This window comes from Epinephelus moara, chromosome 11, assembly GCF_006386435.1.
Source record: "Epinephelus moara isolate mb chromosome 11, YSFRI_EMoa_1.0, whole genome shotgun sequence".
Classification (NCBI taxonomy): domain Eukaryota; kingdom Metazoa; phylum Chordata; class Actinopteri; order Perciformes; family Serranidae; genus Epinephelus; species Epinephelus moara.
The window spans coordinates 8,744,883-8,756,907 of NC_065516.1; the positions used below are offsets into that span (position 1 = coordinate 8,744,883).

Below are 12,025 nucleotides of genomic sequence, written 5' to 3' on the forward strand. Positions count from 1 at the left end.
TTTACTTGCACCAAAAATAAATTTTACTGCTCCATTTGGTGTATTTATTCTTCTTTCACAGCACATCTGCCACGGCAGCGGCCAGATTGCAAACTTTTCAATAAAGTTCAGAGTGAGACAGTAAAATAATCTAAAATTACACACGGTCATAGTCATTCTGAACATTTCAGCAAACCCATCAAAGCTTTTTTTTCATGACAGTTCCAATATGAAGAAATTATAAATGTTATAATGTAAATTGGGCTAACTTTCTCTTTGATTTTTTCCAAAAGCTGTACAGTAAAATAACATCCAATTTTACATGGTCATAGTCAAGGTCGTCCTGAACAGGATTATATTGAAAATATCTGCAAACCTCTGAAAAAAGCTTTTATTCGATTAATTTATGACAGTGTAGCGATGAGAACCTTTTCAGTGTGTTACAAATAATCATGTAAGCTGAATTTCCCTGTACAGTAATGTACAGAGAAACTACTTCAATTTTATTATGGTCCTAGGAACCATGTTGGACCAGAGATCTGTTGTGCTTCTTAGCAAAATGTTCACTTGGACTCAACAATGAACTGATTGGAATTTGGTGGTCAAAGGTCAAGGTAACTGTGACCTCATGAAACATGTTTTAGGCCATAACTCAAGACTTTGTACGCTAATTAAGACAGGATTTCACACAGATGTCTAACAGGATGGAGTTATGAAGTGATGACATTTCATATCTAAAAGGTCAAAGGTCACCTTCATGTTGACATCATAATGTTTTGCAAAACCCTTTTTCGACCATTACGATATAACTCAGGAACAGATGGGGAGACATTTGGTCAGATACTGAACTGGTGACACTAATCTTGGGTGCCCACCTTGACATTGTGCTGATAGTATAGATCTTCTGTGCTGCCGGGGGAAAGATGTGTGTGAAAAATCCATGTTTTCACAGACATGGATGTAAATTGTAACTTAGTTGTGCGCCGAGGCAAACAACCACGAGGTGGTAATTCTAGTTTTCACAAATGTGAGTTTTCCGTCATGCTTTTTGGCTGCTCAAAGTACTGGTTCCCTAACAACACAAATAGATGCACATCAAAATCCAATGACTGCTCACTTGATCGTAGTATATACAGTGCTGCTGTTGCACTGTGCCACTCGTCTTTAGAGCGCTGTCAGTGTCCTCTTTTTACACCGCAACATTATCAGTAATATAGTGGTTTTTCCTTGCGTGAGAAAATGTATGTATTGCGTGAGAGTGTGTGAAAAGTGTTGAGTAAGGTCTATGCGTGACAGTTGGCAGCCTTTAACAGTTGGGTGTGCCAGTGCATGTAGAGCTGAGAATTTTGTGCACAGCTCAAATTTGACCTGTGGTATTTCAAACTCTGGATGACCCAAAGACTCAAAGCTCATCACTTATAGAAATGCTATCTAGAAACCTAAACCTTTAGCACAGATGAGTTTTAGTGTATTGCTTCTTTTAGAATCATTGCATGCTGATATTTCAAGGGGTATTGTATTGAAACGTTATGAATATGTTTCACAAAATTCCATTGTTAACATAAATTATTCAAAGTAAAGAGCAATTCAAAAACACTATTCTGTCTTGCTGACAGCTGCACAAGGCTGAAAACCTAAACCAAAAAGGAACCAGAAAGCCAGCACAACATCGGTCAGTTGTACTTGAGTTAGTCGGGACATTTTCATTTGATTTATTTCACTTTATTGCATCATATGGTAAGATTAATTCATAATGGCTAAAAGTAACTGACAGGGTGCAGGATGTCTTATTCCTTGTTATTTCAAAACAAAATCAGCTACTGCTCACATGTTTTTAATATATTTGCCATATACATATGTATATATATATATATATATATATATATCATATTCCACCCACGTTTACTGTGAAGTCTGTCCTCTCTTCGTTGTGGTGTGTGAGCCTGCTGTCATGATGAACCTCTGCTGTGTAAAGCAGCCAGGTCCAGGATGGTTTGATTACCTCTCTCCATACAGGGCATATCACGATACCTGAAATTTAGTCGTCCATACCAATACCAGGGAAATTTCATGACTTATGATACCCAATTTGATACCAGAGTGAAAACCAAAAACAAAACAATAAATCACACTTAAACATACACGCCTGTTATTGAAAACAATTAATATAGATTTGATATTAATCCCTGATGATCTACCTCAAATGCAAAATACGAGTCTATGTGGGTCCCTAAGATTTTGTCAATGAGGAAACATATTAGTATATAGCCTTCTGTATATTAACATATTTGGTTGATCTTTGTGGTTTGCTATTTGTCCCGCCCCTCCTCCACTGTAAAAAGTGACTCTAATGAGCGCGGCATTTTACCCAAAGCTGAACCCTTTTTAGCTCTCTGCGACCAGAGAAAAACGCCAAACCTGCAGACTGCAGACTAAAACACATAAGCATATATGTTACAGAAGAATTCAATCCCCAGTACCTCGAGTTCCTACGCTACTAGAGCAAAACAAGTGCCATTACGTTTTTAAAAGCATCGATTTAGTAGCGAAGTAACGGTTCTCGTGACATCCCTTCTCCATTCACTACTAGACTGCTAGTCAGGCAGTCTGCACCGGCCACATATGATCCCGTCCTCCTCCTACATGTCTGTTAAGGCGACACATATAATTTAGGTCAGCGTTGGAGTGAAAAATCCTCTCCTCCTTTTAACTCCACTCTCTTCAGAAATAACTTCAAATCGGCTTTTTGCTTCGGGTTGGCTTCTTTGTTGCCTGGACAAAGTGCTCCTCTCTCACTGTGCTGACCTTGTCGCAGATTCCTCTCCCTCGCTTTTGAAGGCCTGTCAGTGCCGGTCAAACATTAGAGAGGTCGTGACTTAAAAGGACCCTCTCTTCCTGTAGCCATTTGAGCTGTGTGCCTGACTTTAATTCTAAGGAGGAAGTTTTAAAAGGGAATCGAGAAATCGATAGGGGACCACCACACCCCAGTTCTTGAAAATGTGTTCAAAGCGGGAATATTTCACTGTCTATATACACATGTGCACTTGTGTCCGTCAGTGTCTAAGTATTTGTCCAGCGTGTTTGAATAATAAACTACTTGGTCAATATCTGGCGAGCCTGAAAAGAGCCCCGAGGATTAGGCATGATTTGAACTGGATAATTTAAGCAGCGCTTGTTAAAAGCTGGGGTAAACGCTGCGTGGCAGTGTGGGGATTAGGAACCTCAGGAGCGTGGTGATATTAGCCCCCTGCTAGTTAGCCGCTGGGATGGGCAAGAATGAATGTGGCTCCCAGGTTAATCTCTTAAAATGGACCCCCGCGCTCTGACAACAAAGACCGTGTAACTAGGGAGATTAAACAAAGAGGAGCAGGCTTATCTATTTAGCGAGATTTGAGTTACTTAATTTTCAAGAGTCATGTGCACGCTGGTGTGTGTGGCGGCATGTGATTTATGGCAGTGAGTGTTTGTACATGTCCGGGTTTTTAAATTGGCCAAAGGTTGTGCGTGCTTATACACATAACAGTGAGTTACAGTGTGGTTTCTGGAGCGTACATACTTTATCTTTGCATGGTTGTGTGTACGCCATTTTTGGGCGAGCTCCACAGCAGCAGAGATGAGGTTTTAATGAGTTTCCTTGAAAAGCTGTAACCTCTGCCTAACGCCATGGTAATGAGTCGGCCCGTCCTTTCTTCTTCTCGTCCTCTGTTCCTTTCATCATCACAGATTCCATTGTGCCGTGTGATCCGCTTCAACATAGATTACACCATTCACTTCATAGAAGAGATGACACCGGAGGTCAGTAAAACCCCACTTTATCTGGCAGCTCTTTCTCACCCCTTTTGTTTTTATCTCAAATGGCTGAGTCTGAGCACAGCTGAGCCACACGTAACCCTCACACCTCAGTGCCTGGGTGAGCCAAGGTGCTAATCCTTATAGAAGAGGGAAAAGAGATTCTTTTTAACCTGCAGAGGTTGATTACATCGATAAGGTGGCTTATGTGATAAAATTAAAGCACTGGATTTACTTATCAGTCATATCTACATTGAGGTAGTCTTTATGGCACTGTGCTTTTTTTGTGAGTATTCTTGTACCGTGTGCTCACATGAAGTTTGTCTCCCACATGCAGAACTACTGTGTCCGGGGCCTGGAGCTGTTTGCCTCCTACTTGTTCAAGGACATACTGGAGCTCTATGACTGGAACCTGACAGGTAGGATTCCCAAACCACGGGCCTGTGTCACAAAGGGGATCTGTAAGTAGTGCTGACGTGCAGATAGCGAATGGCGGCAGCTTCACAAATGATTGCTGCATACGAATAGCAGCTTCTCCTGCCGTGCGTTAATATCAATATTCGCATGACAGATACCTTCTCTTGCACTCACACAGAGACTCCTGTTAGTCCAGGAAAACATCTGGGGCTGTATTCACAAAGCTTCCAAATACAAAGAGGATCTTCTAGTGATGAAACTAAGAAAGTTCTTAGAATTATGACGTTTTTTTAGAATTTCCCCTTAAAGTTAAGACCAGATCAAACTTAAGGTAAAAGTTATTCACAAAGCATCTAAGATGAATAACTGGAGTAGGAAGGAGGACTTTTAAGAGAAGAAGAAGAAGAGAGGAAAATGTTGGAAACACAAAGAGATCCGAGAAATATTCTCCAAATGCTGGATGACCAAAGGAAATCCTACAGATTAGATTGTGTTTGTGGTCAATTTTATTACAGATGTGCTCACATCTCCCACCCAATGCAACATCGATATAACACCAGAAATAAAGTGAGCACAACACTAAGATATTTAGCAACTGGAAACATGCAACAGTGCAGCAGATGACTCTGGTGTTTCTCAGCCTTCCATCAGCAGAGTGATCACACTTTAATCACAAGACTTGAGTTCATCTCGTTTCCACTGGGTGTCCACACCTTGCATGCTCATAAAAGCATAACCAATCACACCTTTTAAAAGAACGCATCACACCTCCTCACAAGGTAAAAGTCTATGTCCCTTCCTCGCCTAGAGTTGCTCTGAAAATGTTCTTAAATCAATCCTCAGCTGGGACTCCTTGTCAGTTATGTTTTAGGTTAAGTTAGGTGCTCTGAGAGTATTCTCCGAATATTTGTGAATACAGCCCGAGGACATTGCAGTATTTAAGCATGCTAGTGCTACATTGCTATTACAAGTGTTCCAAAACACCTGCATGATTTTTGTGCCAAGTTAGTTTTTGCTTCTTCCCCAGTCGTCCCTGACAAACCTTGACAGGACAGAGCCCTATTTACGTCTTAAGCCTTACAGGTTTAAAAAGATAGCCTCGTCAATAAAATCTAAAGTACAGACATACTGCAGGTGCTCCCACGAAGAATTTTGACCGTGGTGCCCTCATCTCTTCAGAGAGCTGTAACCCAGCAAGCTCACAATCCATCACTCAATGGAAAGTTGTAGAAAATTTAACAAGGATGCATCAGATTGTGGCTGAAACAATTCAGGACACTGCAGCGACTTTTCCCAACTTGATTGCACCATGGTTTAGCTCGATTTCTCAATGGGAGCTGTAGATAATCAGAAGTAAGTCTCCGCTGCCTCTGCCTACTTCGGCTCTGAGAATGCACAGCGTGACAAGCCCCTATTGCAGGTATATTTGCAAATCCTACTTGGCTCTCGCATGCTTGAGCAGCGGTTCAAAGTATGACATTTCTTTTGATTGTGAAATGTGTCAAAATGAGAAGACGGAAATGATCTCAGATCACAGCTTGCATGTTGCAGAAATGGTGAAACAGGCCCCTGGTTGACAGTTGGATCCCTTCATTCCTGATTTACATCATCCTTAATTTATGTGAAAGTGTTATGAGTCCTGGCATTCTTTTGATTGACATGCACTGTATTTTCTAAATTGCTGTAGTGATCACTCAAAGGTATACTCTGCAGCAACTGTCATCTACTGTTTTGTAAACAGTATCGCCTCTTGGATACGTGCTGCTTATGTTCTGGCACCTGGTCGCTATCTTTTTATAAAGTTCCAACCTCACCTGCATGCTGTGCCCAGGAAACAACAGCAACAGCAAAATAAGAAGAAGATAAGAAAATATTAATCACTGAGAGTGGGTCATAAGTGATAATTGAGTTTTGTATTAGTCAGTACATTGTTTTTCAGTAAAATCCTGCATAGTATAACTCTAAATACATATACACAGTTGTATAACAAAGTCACTTTTAAGCTTAATTAATATGTACCTACTTGTGACTGTTTCTTGTTGCAGATTGTGAAAACTGAACGGAAGCTGAATGTGTTTAAAAAGCTGAACTATGTCAGAAGTCTTTAATTACCAGGGCTGGGTATTGTTTAAAAAATTACGATACCAGTACAAATACCAGTACCCTTAAAGTGATACTGATACCAACAGAGTTTGATATGTCATTCAATACCCATCATGTGAATGGAACGCCACAGGTCTGCAGTACAGCCACACATTTAAATTTTTTATTTTTTTTGGTGGCATCTCAGCAGGCTGAACTGCCATCTCCATCAAATACACCATGCTCGCCGCACCACAGACTGTATAGGTTGTAGTCACTACGTCACATGTCGCAATAAATCAAAGAGTGTTTGCAGTGATTGGCCGCCAGCAAAACCTCACAAAACTCTAGATCTGGGTACAAAAAGGATCAAATGTTGGTGTCCTTAAACTGGAGATGTTTCGATACTACTTGGTACTGAGTTATATTGGTGGATACTTTAGGGTGCTTCCACACCTGCCCTGTTTGGTTAGGTTCAGTCGAACTCAAGTGCAGTTTGCTTGGGCAGGTGTGAACACAGCAGTCGCACTCGGGTGCGCACCAAAACAACCAGACCGAGACCACCTCTTTAAGAGGGTCTCGGTCTGGTTACAAACAAACTCAAATGCAGTTCATTTGTGGCGTGAACATGTTTCGACCTTGATCTGAACCAACTGCAGTCACATTACGCATTGTTTAAGTTAAACAAACATGAGCACGTTACAGTCCTGGAGGATTATTAATGTGCACCTCCGCCTGTCTTGCCTTAATATGTGCATTTGGTGCATCAAATGCCTCAAAACATTGTTTTCTAGTTGGAGCCGCGCCTCGTTTTCAAACTGCATTGTTTGCCTAAAATGAACAATGCAAGCAATTTAGTGCACAATGACCAGCGTTAACATCAACCTGCCTAGTTGTCCCTTCATTGTGACATTAGAAAGTCTAATGATCAGGAAAATCTGACCAATCAAGAGCAGCTTTCTCAAGCAAGGAATTTTATCTAGTCCGCTTGTAAATGCCATAAAAACCCAAACCAGCTCCAGAAAATTCTGCAACTTTATAACAAAATGGGTCCCTGATTTTGACCAAAGCAAGCGAACTCTAGGTCTGAAAGCACTCTTAACTCGAGCACCAATACCCCGCCCTGCTCATCACATGCTCATTTTTCTGGAAGTAGGTTGAAATTATATTCTGATACTGTCATAAATTAAAATGGCAATATCTGACTTTTAGTAAACTGTGTCTATAGAAAAGTTTGTAAGGAACAAGGTTTGTTTATTGTCATTCTACAAAACAGGGTTGCATAAGAAATTGTGTTATAGTCCCTCAATGTGACACAAGAAAAAAACATTTCTTATTTTTTAATTTATTTTCCACATTCAATATTCCAATTTAATGCACCTGTCGGTGTTTTAATGAGCATCTGAAATGTGCGCAGAAAGCATCTGAGGCCTCTCCTCACAGGCAAGACTGGCCAAGATGTAATTATAAGATTATGAATTCAGCCTCCGCATCATACATCATCATACATAATCATGGAATATTTACACTGGTAAATATCTTATTTCTTTTTCACAGATAAGATTTGAGATTAAGATAACACATTAAAATTGGTACAATTGATTCTGATTAATAAACTGTCACGCAACATAATTGTGATTATCATTTCAACCACAGTTTAATACTCCTCATATTAAACTTGTGTGAAAACAAAGAACTGTGCTCTTTCTTCTAGGTCCTGAGTTTGAGGCCTCTGGATGTCAGCGGTTCCATTTCATGCCCCGTTTCGTGCGATTCTTACCTGGTGAGACTCTTAACAACCTACAAAGAACCCGCACTGCTTTCCTCAGCCATTTGTCTCCCTCTGGTGGTCAGTGGTGACACAGTTCTCAAGTTTAATCCTGCTACAGAAAAGAAGAAAGGTCTCCTGTAATGTGTCCTCTAAACATTTCTGCATACGCAGGTGTTACTATTTGTTCTCTGCAAAATGATGGGTTGACTTCACAGTGCCTGAGCTGCTGTGTAGCTGCATGGTATTCATCTTTGATACACATGATGGTGCTGGTGCACTGTGATATTGCCGCAGTGTTTGTTATGACAGCCGTGCCACCTACCTTCTTTCCATCAAAAAACAATTTCTCTCCCAGCTCTCCCAATTTAGTTCGCTACAAACACTTATCTGCCTCTTTTACAAAAGCACAAAAAAAAGAAAAACCTGTCCGATGTGATGTTTCTGATGTGATCTGTGAAGAGACGGAGAGTGAGAGGAGACAGGGAGAGCACGATGATGCTGTGTTTGAAAGTTGCAGTGAGAGCGTGTGTATGCATCTGTTATTGTTTTAATGCTTTTCCCGGCCTGAGAGGGCAGTCTGTCTGTCTGTCCATGTGAACACTCGTAAATGGAGGTCAATCAATTTTGCATGAGTGTCTATTAAACCGACTCTATCTGACCCGGTAGATTGCATGCGTGCGCCAGGCAGTCTTTCTCTGCACATGCACTTGCGTGTGCTCATTCCCTTGTAATGCAGTTTTGAATGTTATTCTAGACACGTGTCATCATGAGCCTTCACATATTGTACGGCATCCAACCTTGCATCAGCGCCTCTGTTTACCTGTGCGTTCGTGAACAATGCGATTGCGATGCATGGGGACATTTTCTCACTATGTAGTATTGGCTTAAAAACTGCAAGTTGGCAGAGGTGAGGTGGGGTGAGACGCTTGTATGAAAACAAAGATTTCCTCCAACATCAGCCTTGATTTTGAGCCAAAGATTTTGAACAGGGAAAGAATGCATTGTACGAAAGCTCGATGAAACATTTCCCCTTGTGGAAAAAGTCACGGCTTGTTTAATTCCACAAACTGTTGTGCTGCTGCTGGTGTTTGTATGCTTCTGTCCATGAATACATTTACAGGGTTCATAAGTGTCCTGGAAAACCTGGAAAACCAATTTCGCAGTCATGGAAAATGACTGATTGGAAAATTACTCCGCCATCGTAGTTTTCTTTTAGCTTAGAATTAATTCTATGTATCAGAGCTCCTCAGACAGACGAATAACACTGGCATCCAAAAAGGCTAAGTTATGTTCAAGATCATACATGTTTTTAGGGTAGTTTATGGACAAAAGTATTTTGAATATGTTCTTGGTTACACACCCCCAAGTCACGTCACATGGTGGCACATGCAGGTTGGATGACATAACAACTTAACTCTTGGATAGGCGGTTTTACTTTGGCATCACTGGACAAAATCCCATACTGAACTTTGAGCATATTGTAGTACAAGTGTTCTGACAAAACACTAGACTTCTTCACCGCGGCTTGGCTCTCTTTCCAGGCTTTAGAAAATCCAGCCAGTGATGGTAGATTTTGGCCAGTCACACAGCGGCTGTCAATCATGTCAGTCAATTCTCGTTAACTGCATTCAAACTGTCAAACTAGACAGCTCTCAAATATAAAGCAAGATTCTGCTGCTGCATTGCCTGTTTCTTGTCTCAAAGGTTTTGTGTACTGTTTAGCTGTAAGAGAAGAATGTTTGCTCTGGCTTGTGGGTGGTGCTTGGTACTCCCGTTTAACTGTTTGCAGTATGGCAACTGGGTCACAAACCTCCTCATTTTACAGCTAAACAGCACACTAAAATATGTTTCTGAAAAAAATGAGGCAAGAAATAAACAACACAGTAAGAGGATCTTATTATGTTACTTACATTTAATCAGCGCTGCCTTGTTTGACAGTATGATTTTTGGTATCAGATTTTTCACACATTACTAACATTTCATCTGGGTTTGCAGTATATGGCAGTATGGCGCTGTGGCGTCCCTTAGCTTTTCAGTCTAATAAATACACAATAGAAGCTGCCAAAGTGTTAAGAAAGGTAAGATTCTTACACCTATTTTAGTTATTAAACAAAGAAATAACCCAACACCTTCTGAATCGAAGATAACCCATCTTAAAATTCACTTCATTTAAACTGGCAGAAACAAAATAAATCTCACCAAAACCTTCTTAGTTACTCATCTAGTTTTGTAGTTCCTTTGTAGAGCCTAACTGACATGATTGACAGCTGCATTAGAGACTCCTCGGCTCTGATTGGTTGTCTGTGATGATTCTTGTAAATGCCATTAGGAGCACTATGAGGAGGCAGAGGAACACAACTTTTTTCACAGTTGATCTGCCTCATGTGCTACTGTCAGGATATAGTGACGGTTATAAGATAATTCACTTTTTGTAATATTTGCTAAAATAGGTGCCTACTGTAGCTTTAAGTGACTGAAACTCATTAAAATGCAAGTTACATTATCCTTTAAATATAAATATTAATTACTCCTGGCTGGCATTATTCTATGATCAATTTGTCATAATTTGTACACGTGTAAGACAGGATTTCTGCACGTCTTTTAAGTCAGACTTTCACAAAGAGGAGCATGTTGGTGTATAGGGCGATCCCTGTCTGTCATACCAGCGAGATCATTACTCATACAATGTCCTGGAAATGTCCTGTGAAATGATCTCTAGAAAAGAGTGGGAACCCTGATTAATTCCTGGCCTGTATTTATGTTTACAAATTGTCTCAGATGGCGGGAAGGAGGTGCTGTCCATGCATCAGGTGCTGCTCTACCTGCTGCGCAGCAGCAAGCCCTTGGTCCCCGAGGAGGAGATTGCAGACATGCTGCAGTGGGAGGAGCTGGAGTGGCAGAAATACGCGGAGGAGTGCAAGGGCATGATCGTCACCAACCCAGGCATGGTGAGGCCTCAGCTTCTCTGTTACGACAGGAGGTGGCCTTGTCTGCTCTTTCAAGGGCATTCATGTCTCCCCCCCCCCCAACCCCGACACTGCAGGAATAAGGCTGTTCCTGTTAGCCTGTGACACCAGCAACTTCACCTATTATCCCCAAGGGCGTTTGCTGTCATCAACATTATTCGGGCCGAAGCTTTTATGTCACGATGAAGTTGGTTAACCTTCTTGTCTGGCCCATATTTTAAAGGATGTACAGTAATTGTGTCTGGGTAAAGGTGAAGATGTCATTGCTAGCTAAAAGGTTTCATATGAGCAGTGAATATGGTTGTGTAACCTTTGGCGTGGGTGAGTTATCAAGTCAACTGCTCTTCCTGGCAGGACTGAATTGTAGCTGTCAGGGTTTCCAGATAGGTGGGTGTATAATAGTCTTCTATCCCTAGACTCAAGTTAAAGATTGGTCTGCCACTCAAACAAAGGCTGTTAAAAAGGTCACATAAATAGACTTACCTTGTTCTGAAAAAAAAATACTACTCTCTGAGCAATAGTCAATAATGGTCATCTTCCTTGTCACGCCTGCGCTGTTTTTGAATAGTGGTTTGTTGGTAATAGTTAAGGGGTTATTCAACCAAATTGTTTATATCTATTGTCATTTTCAGCTGCAACGAGCGTTTAAAGATATACCGTATAGTGTAACACCAGTAGTCCTTCCTATCACCTACCTACCAAATCTACCGTTACCCAGCAGCAACATCGCACTGCCAATCGGACAAACTGCTAGTTGTAGGCACACTCAGGCAGTAGTTTTCTTTAGCCTGTGGCCCAACTTGTAAATTAGGTCTTGATATTAATGAGATATGAAAGCATCAAACATGCATTTTAGATGAATGAGATGAAAACACAAATAACAGAAGCCAAGTCCAGTGCTTTCTTTCATCATGCAGGGCTCTACAATAAGGATTGCCCGATTGCCCGGGGCAAGTAAAACTCACGGTCGGGTATGTAAACTAACAACTCACTTGCCCGATCGGGCAAGTTGCTAAAAATA

The 12,025-nt window shown here is 41.0% G+C and overlaps 1 protein-coding gene across 2 annotated transcripts in view; it reads left to right on the plus strand.

Annotated features, from left to right (window-relative positions):
* drosha (drosha ribonuclease III) overlaps positions 1–12,025 on the plus strand; it is a 170,135-nt gene that overhangs the window by 23,983 nt on the left and 134,127 nt on the right. For both annotated transcript variants that reach the window (XM_050056314.1, XM_050056313.1), the window contains exons 10-13: positions 3,703–3,774; positions 4,106–4,187; positions 7,982–8,050; positions 10,817–10,986. In XM_050056314.1, the coding sequence (XP_049912271.1) occupies positions 3,703–3,774; positions 4,106–4,187; positions 7,982–8,050; positions 10,817–10,986 (393 nt within the window). The remainder of the gene's footprint in view (positions 1–3,702; positions 3,775–4,105; positions 4,188–7,981; positions 8,051–10,816; positions 10,987–12,025) is intronic.